Source organism: Talpa europaea, assembly GCF_964194135.1.
Source record: "Talpa europaea genome assembly, chromosome: 11".
NCBI lineage: Eukaryota > Metazoa > Chordata > Mammalia > Eulipotyphla > Talpidae > Talpa > Talpa europaea.
This window is the reverse complement of record NC_140078.1, coordinates 1,132,211-1,153,853: the sequence shown is the minus strand read 5'-3', so window position 1 is coordinate 1,153,853 and position 21,643 is coordinate 1,132,211. Positions and strand designations below refer to the sequence as shown.

At 64.1% G+C, this 21,643-nt stretch overlaps 1 protein-coding gene across 1 annotated transcript in view; it reads left to right on the top strand.

The window, feature by feature from the left end:
- PHACTR3 (phosphatase and actin regulator 3) overlaps window positions 1–21,643 on the top strand; it is a gene marked incomplete at both ends in the record, with an annotated part of 82,770 nt that overhangs the window by 35,980 nt on the left and 25,147 nt on the right. The window contains 3 exons of the mRNA XM_084246599.1: window positions 11,571–11,732; window positions 15,144–15,221; window positions 18,905–19,072. Coding sequence (XP_084102725.1) covers window positions 11,571–11,732; window positions 15,144–15,221; window positions 18,905–19,072 — 408 coding nt within the window. The remainder of the gene's footprint in view (window positions 1–11,570; window positions 11,733–15,143; window positions 15,222–18,904; window positions 19,073–21,643) is intronic.

Sequence of the window (21,643 nt, the reverse complement as noted above, 5' to 3'; positions counted from 1 at the left end):
TTGGCAAAAATGGAAGCTCATTATTTAATTTACTTCTTTTGGACAGCTTGTGGAACTGAATTTTCTTTTCGTATTTTTGCTGTTTACTTTTTTTCTTCAAGAGACCAAGTCTCCTGTACACTTGTCAACTGGGAGTGGAGGAAGGGTAAGCCTTTGTTTTCCTTGTCGCTTTTGATGTGGTCTCTGTGTATTAAAGATTTCGCCCTCTGTGATTTATTGTGAATGTGGCCCAGCGGTCACCGTCGGGTGTTCTGCATGGATTTTGAATTAAACTCTTTAGATTACCCACTCCTTTGTTCTTGAATGCTGCCATTTATTTTTTTTAAAGATTTATTTATTTATGCACACAAGAACTGGGGTACTGGCCAAAGGTGTGGGGGGGGGGTGAGAGGATCCACCAGAGACAGAGTGGGGAGCAGAACAGGCAGACTGACTGAAATACACTGCTGAGGGGAGCAGCGGGGAGGCAGGAGAGGTCTGCTGCACCCTGTGGGTAGCTCCCTGCCCGGGGATTGAACTTGTGCTGCAGTGGCTGCAGACAGCTTCATAGGTTGCATCTTAATCCCTTGCGCCACTAGGGAGGCCCTAATGCTTCTATTTCTATTAAGCTTAAAGAGTTCATTTTCACTCCGTCTTAGTTTTTCCTCTGTTTCCTGCATCGTACTGGGACCTCAACTGAGTCTATCTTCGCGTGCCCAGGATCGCCCCCAAGGGCTCTTCCCAGACCTCTGCTTAGGGTTCCACCCCAGTTGGCTGCGAGGGCCTTGCCCCTCACCAGCCAGCAGCTTCCTGTCCTCCCGCTCAGTGGCGGGAGGAAGGTGGCCAGGTGGGCATGGCTGGCCACAAGCAGGCAGGCTCCCCAGGCGCTGGAGCCCCCTCAGTGCCCTGGCATTTTGCCTGGTCCCCTTGAGCAAGAACTTCCCAACCTGGGGGATTGCTGCTGCTCCGCGGACACACCTGTGCTTCATCAGGTGAATGCTGCTCCTTGAGGGTGGTGGTGGGATGGGTCATCAAATTGCACCCCATAGTGACGCCCCCTCTGGCCACCACAGAAATCCCACGGCCTGTGGTCAGAAGCACCTTGACCAGGGGTGGCAGCACAGACAGCTGTGCCCCCAGGCCCTGGCTCCCCAGCCCAGCCCCAGCGGAGGCCCTGTCAGCACTGCTGGTGAGCCCAGACCACAGGCACCTGGTGCCCACGTGGCCCTGGCCACTCAGTCACGCTGGGAGACACGTTCTCTTTTGATGGCAAAGCATTACATTGAGCGTGGCGGGTCGCTGCAACAGCTCGGAAGCTGCCCTGCAGCACAGCGGGGAGTGCCGCTTTCCCAGGGTGGGGTCTAGGGCTTGGCTTCCAGCTCGCAGTCCAGATGGGCGCAGGGGAGTAAGTCCCCCTGGGGCCTCGAGGCTCCTGACTGCCTTGGAGCTGGGGAAGCAGAGACCCAGGGACATTTCCATCACATTTGTTTTTCTATTTACATTTTAACATTTAAATGGCTTCTTGGCTGCGTCTTCCTTTCCTGCACAGCATGGACAGTCAGAAGACAAGTTTTTTTAATATAAAAAAATCAGGAACATTTTATTGACAGGCAGCACTCCCATAAAAACGCCAGACTCGGGCCTTCCCCGTGGCGCAGCGGTTGAGCGCAGGGCTGTGAAGCTGCCCGCAGCCTCTGCAGCGCCGGTTCGATCCCCGGCCAACGGGTGAGGGTCCCACATGGTCCACAGACCTCTCCTGCCGCCCACTGTTCCCCTCAGCAGCGTATTTCGTCAGTCTGCCTGCTCTGCTCCCCGCTCTGGCTCTGGTGAATCCTCTCACCCTCCTGTGCATCTGACTGTCCCCAGTGCTTGTATGAATAAATAAATAAATCTTAAAAAAAAAAAAATATGCCAGACTCCCAAGCGTGCAAAGCACCGAATGAATGAGCATGTCTTTGGCACGAGTGTTTGCGGGGAGACCCGTATCGTACACATTTCCCACTGTGACTTGACTTTTCATTCACTTGATGGTATCTTTTGATGAAAAGAAATATTTAATCTCAATTTAAATATTGAGATATTTCTCATGTTTCCCTTTGTGTGTCTTGTTTAAGGAATATTTGCTTATCTCGAAACCACGAAAATATTCTTCTATGTTTTCTATTAGTTTTATTGTTTTATCCTGACATTTAGAAGTCAGGATCGATTTTGACTTGGGGCGAGGGAGGACTCACGATCAGTGTTTCCGACGGATAGCCGGAGGCTCAGCCCCATTCGTGGCAAGGGCTGGCCTGTCCCACTGCACGGCTGCGTCCCTGCTCCTAATCAGGCACTGGGTCTGGGTGGTCTCTGCCTGCCCCGCACATACTGTTTCGGGGTCTCTGTCCTTGCGTGGAGAGCACGTTGTCATCCCTATTGTGGATTTATAACCAGTCAGGGCGGGCGCGTGTTACTCCCTCACGGCGCGTGTTCTTTGAGATTATCTCAGCCATTCAGTCCTATTCATGTCCATATGAAAGTCATAAATAATTCCACACACACACACACACACACACACACGGGGATATGTTACTGTTTTAATTTGAGTCCCAGGGTCATTCTGGGAAGAAATGGCATCATGAAAGCCTCCAGCTTCCTCATCTACGAGCAGGGCACCTGCCACTGTGGCTCGATTTCTTTGCGCTCAACAATCCTTTCCGGTTAGAGGTTGCGTGCCCATCTCTCCCTGGGGTTATTTTGAGGTATGTTGTGGGCTTTTTGATGACTTTTAAAATGGCCTCATTGTTTAAATACCCTTTTCTGAATCTTTGATTCTGGCATATAGAAATGCAGTTTATTTTTGTCTATGGAACAACTATATAAGAAGCTTGCTAAATTAATTTGTTCTATTGATAGTTCTAGCAATTCTTTTGGATTTTCTAAAAACATTTCTCTAGGGGGAAAAAAGAACTTCATTTCTTCTTCTCCAGTTCTCCAACTTGCTGATCCTTGCCGTACTGGTGAAAACCTTTAGTATAATTTTAGACAAAGACACCTTGTCTCATCCCCAGTCTCAGCGGGAAAACTCTCGATATTTCATCACTATGAGTTTCTAATAGATTTTTTCTATATACCTTTCTGAGCCTAAGAAAGTTCCTTCTATTCCCAGTGAGCTAACGGCTGTTAATCATAAATGCGGGGTGTGTGCGCCGAGCGCCAGCTCTGTGTTTATTGAAATGGGTGATTTTCCCGCTTACTCAGCTGGCGAAGTTTTCGCTGACTGATTTTTGACGCTGAGCCCCCCTGTCTGCTGGACCAAGCCCACCCGCCTCGGGATGTCTCTGCACGTGGGTTTCGACCCCCCACCCTTGGTCGCTGCCACTGTGCTGAGCCCTGTCCGGTGCTGCGTCCAGGCCACGGGACTCTCAGGATAGGCCGCTCTTCCACGAGTCTGTCCGCAGGTGGGAAAGACTCACGTTATTTCTTCTTTAATAAATGATATAGAGGGGTTCACGGCTGGGTCCACGCGGCCTGCCCCCGAGTGTTGATTATTGGAGGAAAAATGTCCTGGGCAGATGTTGCCACCTGAAAACAGACAAACAGTTGGGGACCCCCGGCGTCGTCCACGTTTCCCCTGGCGGGATGGACTCACTCACTTCCCAAATGCCCCGATGTCTCCACACGCTGGACACTGCTGGGCAGCAGAGCCAAGACCCCAAGTAGCCTTTGGGCCAAAGCAGTGGGTCCAGGCTAGAGTGTGTCCAGCTCCTGGGGCCTGGCCGTGACCCGTCCTCCAGCTCCCCTCCCTCTGAGATGCTCCTACCCAAATGTTCTGACTCTGGGTGTCTGCCCTGCACCCCGTGCTGCCTGGTGGGGGGGAGGCGGGATGGGTGGGTGGGTGGAGAATGAATGGACACAATGCGATCGAAGTTTATTGTGCTCATGAGGCAGGCAGAGCTCAGCTGATCTGGAGCCTTGCTTTATCCCAAGCTCATTTTGTTTCCATCATAAATGCACATCCAGGCAGTGTTTTTTGTTCTCATAAAAACTGAAAGAGGCCCGGGAGGATTTATTCAGTGGATCCTTCTGGGCGGGATAATGAAAAAGCTGCTAACTTTTTAATTGAAGCTTTGATGGAGGCCATCGTGGAGGCGCGTGCGTGGGGAGGGGTAAGCACAGTGGGGTCTCCCCCGTGTCCCTGGGCAAGGCTGGCACTGCCCAGGTTGCTCCACCTTCCACGGGACCCACGCACCAGCTCACCTTTCTTTTCCCCCGAGGCTCGGTGCTGAGAGTGTCCCCTGGGCGCCACCACAGCCCCAAAGAGGAGGCGCCGTCACGGCCCATGTTCTGCGGCCTGGACTTCCTCGTGGGAGGCCCGGCAGGCACCGCGAGGGGCTCTGAGATCCAGGAGGCGCCTCAGCTCTGCGCTTTGCCTCTTTGACCTGAGCTGAAAGAGTAGGCCCGTCCCTTCCTTTGGGGCCTTAATAAGGAGACATGATGTGAGTAGCAAGAATTCTGTTGCTAACATGGAGCTTTGGGATCCCTCCCGAGGGCTAATTTTCTGGCCACCCGAAGTCTAAGAAAAACTCTGCAGAAACTTGGGGTCCACATCTGAGACGAACCCTCAGGGTCGCACACAGCCGGGCCTGTGGACGATCCAGCAGACACCTGCCCCCGGATCCTGCTCACACCCCTCTGCCCCCGCAGCTCGGGCGGGGCTGGGTTGTCAGCTTCCCTAGACGGAGCTGCCGGAGGTCGCCCCCTCCACGGGCAGTCGTGGCCGGCCGGACAGTTTCTTCCTTCGCCGCAGTTGCTTTCTAGTTAATGTCCAGGGTAACTTTCGACTCCAGCGTGAAGTGATTCTCAGCCAGGATTGCTTAACCCGTGTGTTTTTGGAAACCTGGAAGCCTGGAGCGACGGCGTGAGGAGGTCATCGCGGCATGCCCCCCGCCAGGTCAGGGGCGCGTCCTGGAGTGTCAGCGAGGGTGTGTCCCGCAGCGGGGGCGGCTGAAACCCGGAGCCGCCCGTGCCATGTGCCCGTCCCCCGATACCCAGAGGGTTCAATCCAAGCCAACAAATTCGTCCCGGGGGAAGAAGCCGAGAGGCGCCGCGAGTGTCGAGGACGCCAGCGTGTCGCGGGGTCTCCGTGGGGGCACCTGCGGGCGCCCGGTGGCCAGAGGCCTTCCCGCTTCCCAGGCTGGGGCCCGCGAGGGCCGTCCCTGCCCAGAGAAGACCCGCAGGTCTCGCGAAGATAATGTGCCCAAGGGTCCAGTTGCGGGAGGTTTTTGAAACATCAGTCCATTCGCGGCCCTGCTCACACCGGGCGAAGAAGCGGCTGAGGGCCGGGGCCGCGGCTGGGGCTGCAGGCCGGGCCCCCACTCTCCTCCGGCTGTTGGTGGCATTTTTTTCAAGGGAATTTCCTGCCTTTTATTTCTCTCCCTGGGCGACGCTACTCTGCTAGAGTCAGGTGCTGGATCCTTAGAAGCAGAATCTGACCGTGCGTGTCTGTGGGGGGCCGGGGGCGCTGGGCGATTTCACGGAGCGGGTTTCAAGCTTCCGCCGCGTGGCCCGGATCAGAACCCGCTTCCTCCGGCTGCGTGGGCTCCGTGGCGCCGCGTCTGATCCCCGGCCGTCGCCCGGGACGCTCGCCCCTCCCACTCCGGGGCCAGCAGGGAGAAGGAGGCTGCCCGAGTGCACGTCCCCCGGACACGGCTGCCGTTCTGTGGGGTTGACCAGAGTGGAATCGCCAGGGTCAGCTGCGTGAGGCACTGCGGGGCTGTTCTCTGCAGCCGGGTCTCGTCTGCAGCCCCACAGCACCGTGGGGCCCTCCTGGGTCCCGGGCCTTGGCGGCGAGCGTGACAGGGAAGGGTCCCCTCGCCCTCTTTCTAACTGGGGTGCTCAGAGGGCCTCCCCCTGGGGACCTTTCCAGAGGGACTGCTTGAAGCAAAGCTGGTGGACCATGGCCCAGGGGCCAAATCACCCCCATTGGGCTTTATAAATAAAGCTTTATTAACCCGCAGTTCGGCCCTTTCATTCCCGCACCAGCTGCGTGGGCAGCAGGCTCGGCGCCGGGAGCCCAGCCCTGGCCACAGGGCCTCGGGCCGTGAAGCCTCAGCCTTCACTAGCCGGTGCCTCATCGCAGAGTGCGCTGGTCCAAGCAAAATGAATTGGGGACACGTTTTCAAAATGCAAATTGTTGGAGCAGAATTTCCCAGCATTTGACGTGCGTTTAATTCCTCTGAAAGATGCTGCGGTGTGCGGACACTTCGACGCGACATTGCTGGTCCTTAAGCTTTGGCTGACCTCACACGAGCCTCACCTCGCAGCTAGGTGCGGCTCCGCGTGCGGCCGTGCTGTCCGTCCGCTCCTGCACGGCAGGCCTGGGTGCGGCCGTCCCCCGCCGCTCTGAACCCTCGCTCTCCTCCGTCGTGTGCGAGCTCGGGGAGGCTGTCTCCACCAGCCGCTTCCAGCTCCTGCAATGTCTTTGGGCTTCTTGCCAGAGCTGCTCTCCGAGTGGGCCTCGACCCACACAGACGCGTCCTGCTCTGTCCAGTGGCTGAGGGGCAGCAAGGGTGGGCACGAGGGCCGCCCTGCGGTCTGCACGTTTCGTTCCTGGTGCCAAACTCCAGGCAGCATTTCAGACCCACCTGCCTTATGGCCGGGGCTGGTCTCCACCGGGGAGCGGGGCGCTGGGCTGGCAGGCCCGCGGCCATTGGCAGAACCTGGGGCTTGATAGAAACAGATGGACCTTGCTGTTGAATGTGCTGTTTTTTCCATAACACATGGAGGAAAAGACACCACTTGGATAATGTCTTGATTTTTCCGCCGTTGTCAGAGGCGTGGGTGGCCATGGGAGTGGGGGTGGGGCATGTTCCCTTGTCCTTGTGGGGAGGGGACCTGAGGCCCCTGGAATGTTCCAGCCCAGCCTCCACTAAGAGCTTAGAGACTGCTAATGGCTCCCAGACACTGGGGGGAAGGTGTCTCTATTCCTGAATAAATTGTAATTAACACCACTTAGCAGGAGAACGTCCAGCCACTGCCCTCAAGTGGGACCCCACTGGACAGCTTCTGTGCAGAGCACAGGGGGGCGGGGTCAGCTTGCCCGATGCAGGGGGAGGAGAAGCTGGCCAAGCTGCTGGAGGGGACCCATGGCGGGACTGCCCAGTCCCCGCTGGGATCACAGATGGTGGGGGTCTGCAGGGAAGCTGCATTATGGGCAGCATTTTCCCCACTGTCTTCGCCCATGAGGCACCAGATCAGGGCGACGCTGGGGCTGTGCCAGGCTGGTGAGGCTGATCCCAGAGACCCCCGCTCCAAGGCTGATCTGCTGCTCACCAGCTCCCGCCTCCGTCTGCACTTGCTCAGCGTGAACTGGAGCTGAAGGGTTGTGCCTGCCTCTAGGGGCGAAGGTTCAGAATGAACACACAGAATTCGGGGCTCCCTGGAGCGTTCCAGGGCTCGCCGTCACCCATGGAAGCTCGCGTGCGCCTCAGCCTGCAGGGGCCCGTGTTCACGCTGCAGCTCAGCGAGGCCCCTGCGTCACCTTCTCTGCTTCACGGCACCTGGACCCTGAGCAAGGGGGGGAGATGCCTCTGGCCAGCAGGAGGCCCGATGGTCACAGGCCTGGGCGAGCCCCGGCGAGGAGGGCAGAGGGACCCGTCACTGTTATGACCATTGACCTCCCTTCCGTGCTGGTGCCACAAGGCCCGGCTCTGCTGCTGAGGCCCTTGTTCCCTCCAGACCAGCGGCAGCGGCTTCCGCGGGCAGAGGCGCAGTCCTGTCGGGTCCTGCCAGAGCCACGCAGCTGGTGAGGGAATGAAAGGGCCGAGCTGCGGGTTAATAAAGCTTTATTTATAAAGCCCAATGGGGGCGATTTGGCCCCTGGGCCATGGTCCACCAGCTCTGCTTCAAGCAGTCCCTCTGGAAAAGTCCCCAGGGGGAAGCCCTCTGAGCACCCCAGTTAGAAAGAGGGCGAGGGGACCCGTCCCCGTCACGCTCGCCGCCAAGCCTGGGACCCAGGGGGCCCCGCTGCTGTGGGGCTGCAGACGAGGCTGTGCCCGGGGTCCGGCCTGTGCCCTCCACGGCTCGTGTCCCGTTCACGGGGCCTGACCCCGGGATCTTCCCGTTTGCCCCCTTGTTCCCTTCCGCTTCGCGGGCTTCTCCCCTCTGGCTCCAGCGCAGACCGCTCTGTGCTCCGGGGGCCTCAGGGGACACGGAAGTGAGTCCCTGAGGTCGCAAATAAAACCAATAAGCCGGAGCCGCTGCCAGCGGAGTCACTCGCTGGGTCTCCCTCAGCGGGGGCCCCTGGGGCCTGGCCTCGCGGGCTTCCCGCCATGGCCGGAGAGGTGGAGAGAGGGGGGATGGCGAGGGGCGAGGGGGCAGAAAGGGCCGACATCACTCGGGTGCCAGGGAAGCCTCCCCGTAGCCCCCTGAGCTCCCGCAGGCGCAGGGGCCCTGGGATACGCGCCGGTGACGACCAGAGGGCGCCGCTCCTGCCCGCATGGAACTTCGGTCCCGGCGGGAAAGACAGACGACCCCACAAGGACACATGCCGGGCAACCTCCTGCGGGGACGGGGGCGCAGGAGTCGGGGTGTGGGGCCGCACCACGCGGACGTCAGCCCGTGAGCTCGGCCACGCGGGCGGCTCCTTCCCGCCGAGACCGGGGCCCGCCTTGCGGGTTTTCAGGCGGGACACGGGAGGTGGGTGGGGCGGGGGCCCGAGACCAGCGTCTGCCTGCCCCGAGCCCACGGTGGGGGGGGTGCTGGCGCTGTCTGGGGGTGCAGACACCCCGGCTCCGTGTCTGCCTGCCCGCCCTCCGGCACTTGGGAACCCCAGGGCCCTGCTGTGTGGCTGCAGGTGCCTCTTGCTCACACCGATGTGGGAAATGTTTCCGCTAATTAGCTGCTAATTCCTCACAGGCGGAGGCGCCCTGGCACGGGGGCTGCCCTGCTCTCCGGAGGCCCAGGGCCCGCTCACATGCTGCACTCGGGCGCCCTCCGCGGCAGGGAGGGGGCCCTCGCAGCCCCAGAGACCCCAGAGACACCCAGCTGGGGTTGGAGGGAAGCATCTGGGTGCGCCCACCCCCTTCTCTGTGGGTGCCTACGCATAGGGCCCCCTCTCTCCTCATACACCCCTGCCCCTCACACCCGCTCTCGCTCACTGCACCCATGTGCATGGTGAGGCACCCTGCCCCTCCCTTGGGTGTCTCACTGTCACCCAAGAGACCTTGATTGGAGGTTTCTGAGGTGCAAGTCAGCTCCATGGGCTGCCAAGTCCTGTGTCCCGTCACCTGGGCACAGGTGTTGGGGGGCAGGTGCTCCCCCCGGGGCACTGGAGGTGCAAACGTCAGACCCTGGGGGTCTGTGGCCTCTGGGCCTGGGCTCTTGGCCCCTGGTGACAGCAGTCTCCTGGGGCGTCGCTCCTGGCCCAGCACGAGGGACAATTGGTAAGAGACAAAGCAGGTCTCTGAGCTGGGGTTCCACTGGGCTCCCTGCTGGACGTGCAGCCAGGTGTGCGCGGCCGGTGTCTGCACGTGCTGGTGTGCAGCACAGCGGGGCAAGAGGAAGGGGGCGAGGAGTGGAGTCCCCGGGGTGGGGGCTGTTCGGGGCCAGGTGATGAGCAGCGCAGCTTCTTAATTCACACCTGCAGCTGCAGCGCCTCCCACGCCAGGTGGGCTTTGCTGCTCAGCTCTGTCCCTCTGCACTGGGGCCGTCTTGGCACCTGCTTGGCATCATAAAGGCATGACTCGGTGGCCCAGTGAACGGCTGACTAGATTCTTGAGTGGATTCTCGAGGCGAGAGAGCCGCAGCTGCTCAGTGGCCCAGCGCCCCCATGAGCAAGGCTGTGCTGAGGACACCCGTGGGCTCAGCATGGGTGGGGACCCCATAACAGCGTCTCCTCTGGGCAGGGCTTAGCCGTTGACCGTGGTCCCGTCCAGACTCGCCTCTTGGGCTTCCCTCTGGCTCCCTTCGCCTGCAGGCGTGCTTCTGGGGACCGCGGCTCCCGGCGGGCCGAGGCAGCTCAGAGCAGTGAGTGACCCTCAGCCCGCTCAGCTCTGGGACCTTCAGCTTCATCTTCAGACGAGCTGCAGGCGTGGGGAGACCCGGCCAGTTCCTTCTCTTTTGTGCCAGCGTCGCCTCCTGGACCCCGGCTTTCCTGGGGCCGCGTGGCTCTGGCTTCCCGCTGCCATCTGGCCCCGTGGGCGGGGGGAGGGGGCGAGGACAGGAACACGGCCCGAAGCGTCTGGAGGAAAGGCCATCCGTGCCTGCAGCCTGCAGCTGGGGCTGTGAGCGCTGGGGGGCCCGTGCGGCTGCCGCTGCCCCCCGCTTCCTCACTCGCCCCCCCGCCCCCCGGGTGCTGGGCCGTGGGTGACCATGGGACCCCCCCCCGGACACAGCCCCTGGACAGTTAATAGGGGGGTGGCCCCGGGTTCTGCCTCTCGTGTCCCCCGGGCTGTGTCCTGGCCTGGGTGGTAAATGGGCGCGGTCGCCCCAAGGCGGCTCAGCAGAGCGGGGGCTCCGGAGCCGGCTGGCGAGGCCGCCCCACTCCCTTCCTTGCTCCGGGAGCCCAGGAAACAGCTCGCGGTGCTGAGCCTCAGCTCGCTTGTCTGTAAACGGGGCACACAGACTGTTTCTGCCCCATAACTATGGAGGATGAAACCAGACGCCCCCAGCCAGTGCCTGGCCCGGGCCAGCGGCGACTGCCCCGGCCCCCACCCTGCAGGAGAAACCACCAGGGAAGTTTCTGCCAGAGCCGCCGGCCCTGGCCAGTGAGCCAGAGAGGTCAGCCGGCCGAGGCCGTGCGCCCCTGGGCTGTGCGTGCGCCTCTGAGCTGCGCGTCTCCCCGCGCCCAACTTCCTCTCAGCCCCAGCGCCCGGTGTCCGGACCCGAACTGTGGGAGTGGAGGCCTCGGGCTGTGGATAGCACCTCGGCTTGCCTGGAGGCTGCAGCCAGGCTGCCATCCCGGGGTGTCCCGGGCTCCTGAGGCATCACTCCCACGGCTCTTGAGAGGCCTGAGCACAGCGGGGCCGGGATCCAGATGCGGCTACATCAGGCCTCCTTGGGGAAGCAGGGACAAGGGGACCCCGCGGGCGGGACAGGTGCGACTGAGCTGCCCCGAGGCCCGGCGTCCTCTGCCGCTGGCAGCCCCGTCCTTCCCCTGGGGCCCTCCTGGTACCCGCTGCTCCTCCGGTACCCTCGAGGGCCTCCCAGGGTCATCTAAACTCACTGAGTCCCCCCCACACCCCCCACAGGCAGCAGCGGGGCCGGTCACCCAGCGGGCTGCTGTGGGTGGGTGTCCCGGCCGAGGGGCAGCAGCTGTGCTGGGGGCAGGCCAGGTCCGAACACATGCACCCACGCACCCTCGGGTGGCAGCTGAGAGCCTGTGGTGCTGGGTCCTGCCAGGAGGCCGCCACGTGGGCCTGTTCCGGCTCCACACACCCAGGAGCTGGCAGGGGTCCCCCTGATCGCCCCAGTTGGAGCAACCCTCAGGGCCTCCACCCCTGAGGACCTTGTGACCTGGCCTCGAGCGTGGCTGGTGCCGCTCAGGGGGGCGCTGGGCTGGCCAGTGGGGGCCTGGTGGGCTCTGAGTGTCCCTGGTTTTCCACTTGCAGATGAGATGGACCAGACCCCCCCAGGGCGCCCCGAATATCTGGTCTCAGGGATCCGCACCCCCCCTGTGAGGAGGAACAGCAAGCTGGCCACGCTGGGCAGGATCTTCAAGCCCTGGAAATGGAGGAAAAAGAAAAACGAGAAGCTGAAGCAGACGACGTCCGGTGAGCAGGGTGGGGCCTGGTTGGGGGGGCCTGGGCTGGTGGGGCTTGGGCTGGTGGGGCCTGGGCTGGTCAGGGCCTGGTCGGGGCCTTCCCATCCGCAGTCGAGCAGTTTCCTGCACCGCGGGCCACTGTGCTCTGGGGCCTCGGACCCCAGCGCCTTCCCCTCTGCAGCCCCTCCTCGGGGGCTGTCCACACCCCCGTAACCCCCCAGTGCCCTTCGCTCACACACACGGCCGCGGCCTTGTTAGGATACAGGCTGCGTCTGCCAGGTGGAGGTCCCGGCTCATCACGGATCAGGCCAACCCCGCTCCAGCACCTGCAACCTCACCTTGACCACCCAGGGTCTGGACCCTTCCAGAAATCTGGAACTAGGCAGCCTGGGTGGGGGTCTGGGGGCCGTCCCCGGGAGCCCCCGGGTGCTGTGGAGGCTCCAGTCCCCCAGCTTGGCCCTTGCACCCGAGGCCTCCTTGCTAGGAGACCCGGCCTGTGCCCCGCCAGAGGATCCAGATGGTTCCCCACTGTAAGGCAGGAATGACACTGAGCAGGTTTTCTAGGATCCAGCAGACCAGGTCAAGGAGGAGTCAGAGTCCTCAGTGGTTTTTTGCAGGCCTTTTACTGGGATTCCCAGGCACACGGCAGGCAGGAGTGCTGGGGGGCCGGGAGACTGGCAGGCCTCCCAGCCCCCAGCAGGTCTTCACTCTCTCTGGGCTCTCCGGCCTTCTCTGCTTCTCTCTCAGCTTCTGTTCGTTCTCGGCTTCTCCTGGCGTCCCCGTGACGCCGCCCTTATAAGCCCAGTCTCAGCCCAGGTGAATCCCGTCTACCTGTGCCCACACCCCACTCCAGGTGCCGCCATCAGGCATGCACTCAGGACGGCAGGGATCCGTCATCTGTCCTCATGGTGGGAGGGCAGAAAAGCCTGACATTTTCTTTACCCTACAGTCCACCCCCTCAGGGTTTTCTGCCGTATAGTCTTCATATATACAATTTTCTTAACACACATAAACACTGCAGCCATGGCCCACGAAAGCAAATACATCACAATATAACAACAGAATACAACAGAACACAAATAAGTCCAGGCAGGGCCCCAACCTAGTGCAAAAGACAACCACTGGCACCAGCAGATGAGCCACCACATCTGCTGCCGAAGGCACTGCTCACACGAGGGAGGGGAACCACTCACGGCATCTACTGTGACACGCCAGGAGCCGTCGGGCTTCCCGGCCTTCTCCGGCTGTCGTCTCGGCCACAAGCCACACACCGCATCCACCCCCAGGATGCACTCGCTCTGGGACTGGCGATTCTATTCTGTTGGGGGTCATCGCCAACCCTCAGGGTTTCTGTCTGCGTCGCTCCAACACTCGGCCTTCACAGCCACCCATGCGACTCGCAGACCCCTGCACTCAGGCCAGCCCACTGCACAAGCACATGGGTCGGGATCCAAACTCTACATTCAGCTTGGGCTCCACCCCAAGCCACGTTCCCCACCCGTCCCCCAAGGACGGGTTCCTCAGCTCCTCACCCTCACCCAGCAACGAGCAGGGCGTCCCCCGCAGGTGATTTTACGAGACTCACAGTTCTTCAGCATACCCAGGCTGCTTCACAGCCGCTCAGGGCTTCCCAACTTAGCATCAGCACCAGCTTTTGCCTTCTCAGTTGGCTTTTCTCCTCCACCTGGCTGCTGGGCACGCACAGGCTGCTTTTGGCCGCCAAGGCCCACTGGCCACCCCCAGATTCCCAAAAAAACATAACCTGCCAAGGTCCTCCGCCTTCTGGGATTGTCAGTCCAAGTTCATCAGTCCGAGTCCATCAGTCCAAGTCCATTCGGCCAAGTCCGTTGGCCCCTCCCTGCATCAGCACCGGCGAGCTCCGAACCGTGGTCCTCTCTTCGCCGGCGATTCTGCTGCCTCAGGGGTCGTTGGCTCGTCCTTTCGGGTGTCGTTGGCTGGTCCTCTCGGGCGTCTCCTCCTCCAGGCGTGCTCTTATCCCGTAGCTCCCGGACCTTGTCCACCAGTCCCTCCAGGTCTTCGGAGGGCTCCACACCCGTCTGCATGGATCATCTTGCCGACTTACGCCAATTGTAGGGGCAGGACAGGCCACAGTGCAGGTTTTCTAGGATGCAGCGATAAACACAGCCCTGCCTGTGCCTCTCCTCCCATCCCCGGGCGGGGGCTCGCCTGCTGGGCACTCTCCTGCGCCCACTGTCCACACACGATCTGCCCGCAGCAGGACGGGCTTCCAGACACAGCTGTGGCACGCGGCCAGCCGCGTGGGCCCAGGGGCCCGTCCTCGAGCCCTCCGGCCGGGGCTGCAGTGGGAACGTCATGTCAGCCTAGCGGCAAACCGGCAGGCAGCGGCCGTGCGAGTGTTTAATTCGTTTCAGGATGGCCACCGAGCACCCGCTGTGTGCCCAGCGCCGAGCCAGCCCCGGGAGCCGCCTGGGAGGGGACGGGGGCTGACGTGACGGGGGATCCAGCTGCTCAGAGCTGTGAAACTGCCGAGCACCTACTGTGTGCCGGCCCGGAGCTGCCTGCGTGATTGGGATGGACGGCGCCCCCAGCCCCAGGGAGGACAAGATGAACAGGGGTGACAGGCTTGTTCTGGAGCGAGCCGGAGCCCGAGGGCGTGGGGGACATCCCAGAGCGGCGGGGGAAGAGGAAACCAAGCGTGCAGGGAGAAGGTTCTCGGGCCAGGGGACGGGGCTTCGTCCTGGAGAGCCCGGCAGTCACCCTCGACACCAGAGCTGGATGAGACTAGACTGGAACCCCGCGGGGCGGCGGGGGGCGGGGTGCGTGGTACAGAGGCTCCCTCCAGCCTAAGAAACAGGGGAGCAGGACAAGGGGCAGCCTGAGCCAGAACATGCCCCACGAGCCCCCGGCAGCTTGGTGCGACGGGCCGGGTGACCAGGAAGCCAGTGACCAGGAGGCCAGGTTGGCCCTTTGGGGCTCCCTGCCGGTTCATCGGGGGGCTTCAGAAGCGCTGGCCTGGGCTTGTTGGAGGCCCGTCAGGGACGGGTGCACAGCGGCTCCTCAACAGGTGGGGGCATCAGGCTGGCCCTGGAGAGGCTGCTGGGGCAGCAGTGTCCCCCGCGCAGGGCAGAGGAGACTGGTTCCTTGGCCAGAGGGTTGAGGAGCACCGGGGGGGACGGGCAGCATGGCTCTAGAGGGGGTCGCCGTCCGACGAGTCACGCGTAGAGCTCCACGCGCCTCCCTCGGGTCCTGCTTGGTGTAGGGGCGCAGCCGACCGCCTGGCGAGAAAACGGGGTGTTCCTGAACAAAGCCTGACCTGCCGCGGCCGGGCCCCCACCCACAGCCCCCGCTGCCCGCTGCCTCCTCTGGCAGCGGGGCCGGCTCTCGCCGCGGCGGGGCGGGTGGGCCAAACCCGGCACTGACCAGACGTTGTGTCCTGCAGCCTTGGAGAAGAAGATGGCGGGCAGGCAAGGCCGAGAGGAGCTCATCAAGAAGGGGCTGCTGGAGATGATGGAGCAGGGTAAGTGCCGCCGGCCCGGGGGGCGGCGTGGGCATCGCGCTTGAGCCCAGAGATCGGAGGGGCCCCCGTCCAGGTGTGCTCGCTGCACCCAGGAGCCCTGGAGGGCGCACCTGGGGGAGGAGCCCCGGGCTGGGCAACCCCCGCTGCTTCCCGCGAGAGGCGTCCGGGCTGCTCGCGCATCGCGGCACTTGGTCCGGGAGTGACGTTCCCTCCCGGCCCTGCCGCGGGCAGCTGCTCTCTGCCGGCGGTGCCCGCTCGCCCTTCCTCCGCGGTGTCCTTGGGCGCCACCTCCGGTCACCCCCAGGGTGCGGGAGGAAGGGAGGGCCCGGAGGTGACGGATGCACAGACAAGCCGGCCGGCGATGGGAGCGCCCCACACACCCGCTGGGTCTCGGGGAGCAGGAAGCCGCAGGTAGGCCGCCTGCCTTGGACATCATCTTTGGTGACTGAGGACTCAGACCTGGGCTTGTCCCTGTCAAACATAAAGCGGCGGTTGACTAGAAAAGAGAAGCTTCTGGAAGCACAGCCGGCCTTTCCTGGTCCTGAATTGCTGGAAAACAATCCTGAGGGATGAGCTGAGAGCTGAGGCGCAGGCATAATGTTCAGCAGCCAACAAGGGGACGGCCTCAGCTGACCCAGCGCGAGACAGAGGTGCCTGCTTGCCCCGGGGTCACGTGTGGGGGGCAGGAGCCCCGGGGTCACGCGGTGGAGGGGGCAGGAGCTCTGGGGTCATGCGGTGGAGGGGGCAGGAGTCCTGGGGTCACGCGGTGGACGGGGAAGGAGCCTTGGGGTCACGCCAGGGAGGCCAGGCACCCCAGGGTCACACAATGGGAGCCAGGAGCCCTGGGGTCACGCGGGGTGGGGGCCAGGAGCCCCGGGGTCACACCAGGGTCCAGGAGCCCCTGGGGCACACTAGCGGAGGCCATGGGGTCACACCTGAGCAGGCCAGGGGCCTTTTCCAGGCCTTTTCCAGGGAGTCAGGTGTATGTGGCCTGTTTTGGGGGACCAAGCGGCTCCCCTCTGCTGGGTGGAGCTGGGCCGCGCCGGCACCTCTGCGGGTCTGGAAATCAGAACTCCATGACTTCCACCTGCTGTGCATTGTGGTTTTTCCTTGGAGCTTTTCACCCTCTTCAGGGTGTTAGCGCATCTCGGGGGGGTCTGGGGGGGTCGCGGCTCCCTCATCCTCCCTCTTGCGAAGTGCTCACGGCCCAGGAACTAGGGGCGCCAGGGCTCAGCTCTTCCCTGGGAGCCGAAGCGCACCCCGCAGAGCGCTGGGGCCCGCGGGCGCCGCCCAGGTCGCAGGTGCGCCCACTCAGGCCCGAACGAGAACTGGGCCCGAGAACTGGGCCGGGAACGCAAACGGGGCGGGCCGGCCCCGGGGGCCTTCCTGAGTGGGCGGGAGCGCTGGGCCCGCCCTGACTGGGGACCCCCCTCAGCTGCGCAGGCGCCCAGGCCCGCCGCCTGGGGCAGACCCGGCAGAGCCGCGGGTGCGGCCACATCTCCCGCGGGCGCCCCCCGAGGGCCCCGGTGCAGGTGGGTGCCTGCGGGGAGCGCGCGGGGGCGCTGGGCCTCCTCTCCAGCGGCCTGGAGCTGCCCCGCAGGGGTGCTGGGGACATGGGGCGTCGAGGGGCTGTGGAGCCGGCGCGGGGGGCGGGCGAGGCTGTGCTTCTGGGGGCCGAGGAGGTGTCCTGCGAGGGCCTGGGCCTGCTCCCCTCTCCCCTCGCCCAAGACGCTTCGCCTCCTCCCGCCTGTTCCTGGAAGTCGGGCCACGCCCCAGCTCTGCCGGGCACCTCTGCGGGGTGAGGCGGCCCCCCTCCCTGCCCTCCTGAGGGAGTCGGGGGTCTCCAGCGCCATCGCTGGACACAGGCAGCCCTGCGCGGTGCCCGTGCCCAGGGCGGGTCCGGGCGGGGCGGGCGGCTTCTCCCCGGCTCCCCTGCAGGGCTGGGGGATGCTCAGCGCTAGGGCCAGAGGGGCTGGCTCCTGGGGCCGCGCTGGGGGGCGGTGCCGGAGAGTCAGGGACCAGCCCTGAGGCTCTCCCCACCCCACCCAGCGTTGCATTGTTTTGGGAAGGGAACTGTCCCTGGGGCTAGGAGCCCTCACACCCCCAGGACGGCAGGGGTGAGGACCAAGGGCTAGGACCAAGTGCACCCGGGCCTCCGAGTCCACCCAGGCTGGACGCCTGCCCCGGCGCCCACGCTTCCTGGGTGATGGGGACAGTGTGGGGGTTCATCATCCCTGGAGGCAGTGAGGGCCGCGGTGAGGAACCTCCTGCCAGCAGGACCCACCTGTGTCCTTGGCAGGCGCAGCCTCCCCACGCAGGCGGCTGTGGGCGTGAGCCGCGGGGCCCACCTCAGGCCACCCAGGCGCAGGTGCTGTGGGTGCTCTGGTCAGGCGCCGGCTGTCGGGGAGCGGGCCCCAGAGGCCCAGCATGGCCGTGGCCCCGGCCGGCTCTCCTGGCCTGCCCTGCTCCTGCTCACTCACCGGCTCCGGGCCGCCAGCCCAGCCCTGCCCTATGGCGATATGGCTCCCGAGCTAACAGTGGCTTTTGAACTTAATGGTTTTTGTAAAAGTTAAAAATCCAGCTACACAGCACAGCCCACAGGCCCCACAGGGCCCAACCCCGGCGTCTGCTCTGCCCAGGAAGGACGCCCCCCACCCCAGGGTACAGGCTGGGCCCTCGGCCAGGCCCGGGGTCTGAGTGCCCCCAGGACACGGCGCAGGGGCAGGAACGTGTCGGGCGAGCTCACCAGCACAGTCCCTGGGGCCCTGCGCCACCCGGCGGGGCCCTCGGGCCGTCTGGCCTGCGGCTGCTGTCCCCACAGGACACAGGGGCCGGCCCGGCAGCCAGACCAGCGAGCGCCCCGTCACGCTCTCCTTGTCAGAAACTCTTGTCCCGATAGCAGTAATAGTGGCGGTCGCCCTTGAATCCTCTCTGCCAGGGACACCCCGAAACTTCCTCACGCAACTCTCATGCTGGTGCCCCAAGGCCAGCACCCAGGCTCCACCACCCCACGTTGTAGATGAAGGTCGAGGCCCCAAGAGGCGGGCAGGGAGCGGGCGGGGAGCGGGGAGGCCGGCTGGAACTTCTGTCCATCCAGGGTCTTTGGGGTGGGAAGGACACTGGGGGGACACAGGGTAGCGGGTCAGCATCACGACCGACAGGGCCCTGGGGTCCCCGACTCTGAAGAGTCTCTCCTCCACCCGACTGTGTCCGGCCGCGTGGACGGGTGTGGGTGGTGACCGCCCAGGGCGAGGGGCCGTGCGGCGCTCCCTGCGGCTGTGGCCGCGTCTCGGGATGATGACCGCGCGCCGGCTGAGCCTCCCAGCCTGCCCTGTCCTCCCGCCTGCGTGGCTCGTGGCCGGGGTGGCGAGTAGCCTCCTCGGGGTCCCTCCTCAGGGTCGGTCAGCCGAAGACCTGGCCGCAGGGCTCCTGCACCCAGCCCTGGCTTGAAGCTGGTGCTCCCCAGACCTGTGGACAGGCTCGGGCAGGGGCAGGGCGGGGGCCACAGACACATGCCGGGGAGTCTCCGGCCTGTGCCCCTGGGGTGCGGGAGCGAGAGCACACAGGCCAGCGGCCGTGGGGTGCTGGGCTGCTCTGAGCTCCCTTAGGGGGCGGCCCGTGGAGCGGGACTCTGAGGCGTGCGGCAGGGCTCGGGGCGCAGCTGACAGCCGACTCTCTCGCAGACGCTGAGAGCAAAGCGGGCACCCCTGACGGTGGCCCCCGGGCGGCGCGGAGTGAGCAGGAGCCGCCGGCGTCGGAAGAAGGCCCGCCCGGAAGCCCCTTGGCCCCTGGGACAGACCGGGCACCCCCGGACAAGCCGCTGTCCTCGGACACGCAAGCGGACGATGCAGGTATTGACCGGGGACCCTGCGGGGCGAGCTGCTGCCCGGGCCACCAGCTGGGGTGAAGCCGGGTCCCGGGGGCAGGTCCGAGCGGGCAGAGGCCGGTCCTCGGAGGCTCGGCTGGCCGCACACGCGGCGTGTGGCCAAGGCCGGAGGTTGGGAAGCTGTTCCCCGCCGCTGCCGGGGAAGGAAACTCACCCAGCTGGCTGGGGCCCCCGAGACACCCTTCCTGGGACAGCCCAGCGGTTCACTGGGAGCCCAGCGGAACCGGCGCCTGCTGGGGGCGCCTTAGCTGACCCCACCGCCAGCGCAGGGTCTGAGCCACCGCAGGTGCCGCCGCCTCCGGGACCGGGCTGCGGGGCTCCCTGGGGCTGGGAGCGCAGGTGCTCGCCGACCCCTCGAGGCTCTTCCTGCGTCTCCATCCGGGCTCTCAGTGCGTGTCCCCCGCTGCTAAGTGGGTACGGTGGCAGCCCCGTGGGGCGTCGCGTGGGTGTCGTGAGGTTCCCAACGGTGGTGCTGGGGGCCGTGGTGGCAGCCGTGTCGGGTCCTTGTTCTGTGCTGACTGAGGGGGCCAGGAGAGCTGGCAGGCTTGGGGACTGGGGAGGCGCTGGGGGGAGGCTGGGGAGGAAGAAAAACTGAACCCCCTTTGAGAAGTCCCGCCGCCCTCTGAGCCCGTAGCAGCGTTTTCCGTAGAAACCACTGGAGATGTCCAGCCGGAGCCTGTTCTCTTGTGAATAGCCGGGCGCAGCAGGGCAGGGGCGTGTGGAACGCGCCCTGTGTCCCCACCTGTGGAGAGTAGGGTTTGGGGCCATGTGGACAGGTCCAGGGGTGTCTGTGGCTTCTGCTTCAGAGCTGGGTGGCTTCTGTCTCTGGGGTGGCTGCTGCCTAACGGGGGGACCCTGCACGCTTCGCCGCCACCCTCCACGCCTTCCTGCAGTGACAGCTGGCACCTGCCGGGAGGGGCCCTCCCAGGGGGGCCACGCCTCTCCACTCACCTGGCTTGGGGACCCCATAGCAGTCCGGGGTTTGAAGACGTGGGGCCATCCTGGTGATGCCCTTGAGGGCTTGTCCACTCAGCAGGTGCTTGCGCAGGGCTTCCCCATCCTGGAGGCTGGGGCACCCGCTGAGCTGGGCCTGAGGGCTGAGGGGGTGGACAGCCCTTGCAGGGGTGGGGGTGGGCGGGCTCTGCAGATATGCAGTCACACGACTCTGTAAAGGGCCGTGCGGTCAGCCCTGTGGGCTTCATGGTCAGTGCTCAGGGCAGTGCCCACCTCTGCCGCATGGCCTGCCCAGAAGCCAACACGGGCCGTGCCTGCAGGCCTTCCAGAAGGTGCCGTTGCCGGCTCAGCTTGGTTGTGGTCGGTTTTGGGGAGGGAAGGACTTGGACTTTGGCAGGACTTGGGGAGGCCGGAGAGAGCGTGGGGCTGAGGGGGGGCCCTCCCGCCAGCCCTGTGGTCAGTTGGGTCCCCGCACCCGACAAGGCACAGGTTTGCTGTGGGAGCAGCAGGTGTGCAGAGTGGGCCAGGCCTGGGGGTGCTGGGCAGGGATGTGGAGGTAGGCCTGAACCACCCCCTTCCCCCTCCCGCCTGCCCGCCTGCCCACCTCCTGGCCCCTCCCCGCCTGGCACAGGAGCCTGGGCCGGGCCGAGGTGACCTGGGGGGTCCTCTCTGTCCTCAGTCAGGACAGTGAATAGAGTGAAACGAAAAGTGATTTTACTTAAAGCAAAATGTAGCAAAAAAAGCAGAGGCAGCGCCAGCCTTGGCAGGGCTGGAAAGGCCCATCCACCTCCGGGGGAGCGGGGAGCAGGCAGGCAGCTCCCCCAGCTGCAGCTCCCGTCTGCCCCTCTGTCAGCTGTGCCTGGCCTCTCTGGGGACAGCGGGGAGGGCCCTGGGCGGGGTGTCAGCACCCGTCCTGCCAGTACCAGAGTCTGTTACGTCCCCGCCCCTGGCCGAGGCTGGAGGCTGCGCCCATTGGGCTGGGGAGCAGCGACCTCTGCTGGTCAGGCCGTGGCAGGGCCGGAGGGCAGCGAAGCCGACCTTGTCCTCCGCTTTAAAAAACGAAAGGAACAGCACTTGGTTTTAATGGATGGTCGGATCTCAGGTCTGAGATTCTGAAACGTGGAGGGAGCTGCCCCCTCGGGGGGCTTCGAGGGGACGGACCACCGGCGGGTCAGGGACGTGGCCCTGCTGAGCGTGCGTGGGCTCTGTGGGTTCAGTTTGGGGTGAGAGCAGCCAGTACATTGGGTCCGAAGGCCCTGAGAGTACAGGGTGGGGTTCCCACATTCTAACTTGGGCCAGTGGGGTCAGAGGGCTGCCATGGGGCTCTTAGGAGCTGGCGGTCGCAGGTGCAGGGGGTGTGGGCTGCGACCCTGCCCAGAACCCCGAGCTGTCCTGTCCCCATGTGGCTATTCAAATCAAAATGACCTGAGATTTAAGGCTCAGCCCCCCAGGATTCAGCCACTGGCCACAGGTGAGCAGTGGCCGTGATGGTGAGCCGGAGGAGGTGTCCGGCCCTCTCAGAGCGAGGGGTTCCTGCATGTCCTCTTGGGGCAGTCAGGTGAGCTTTGTGGGGTAGGTCAGC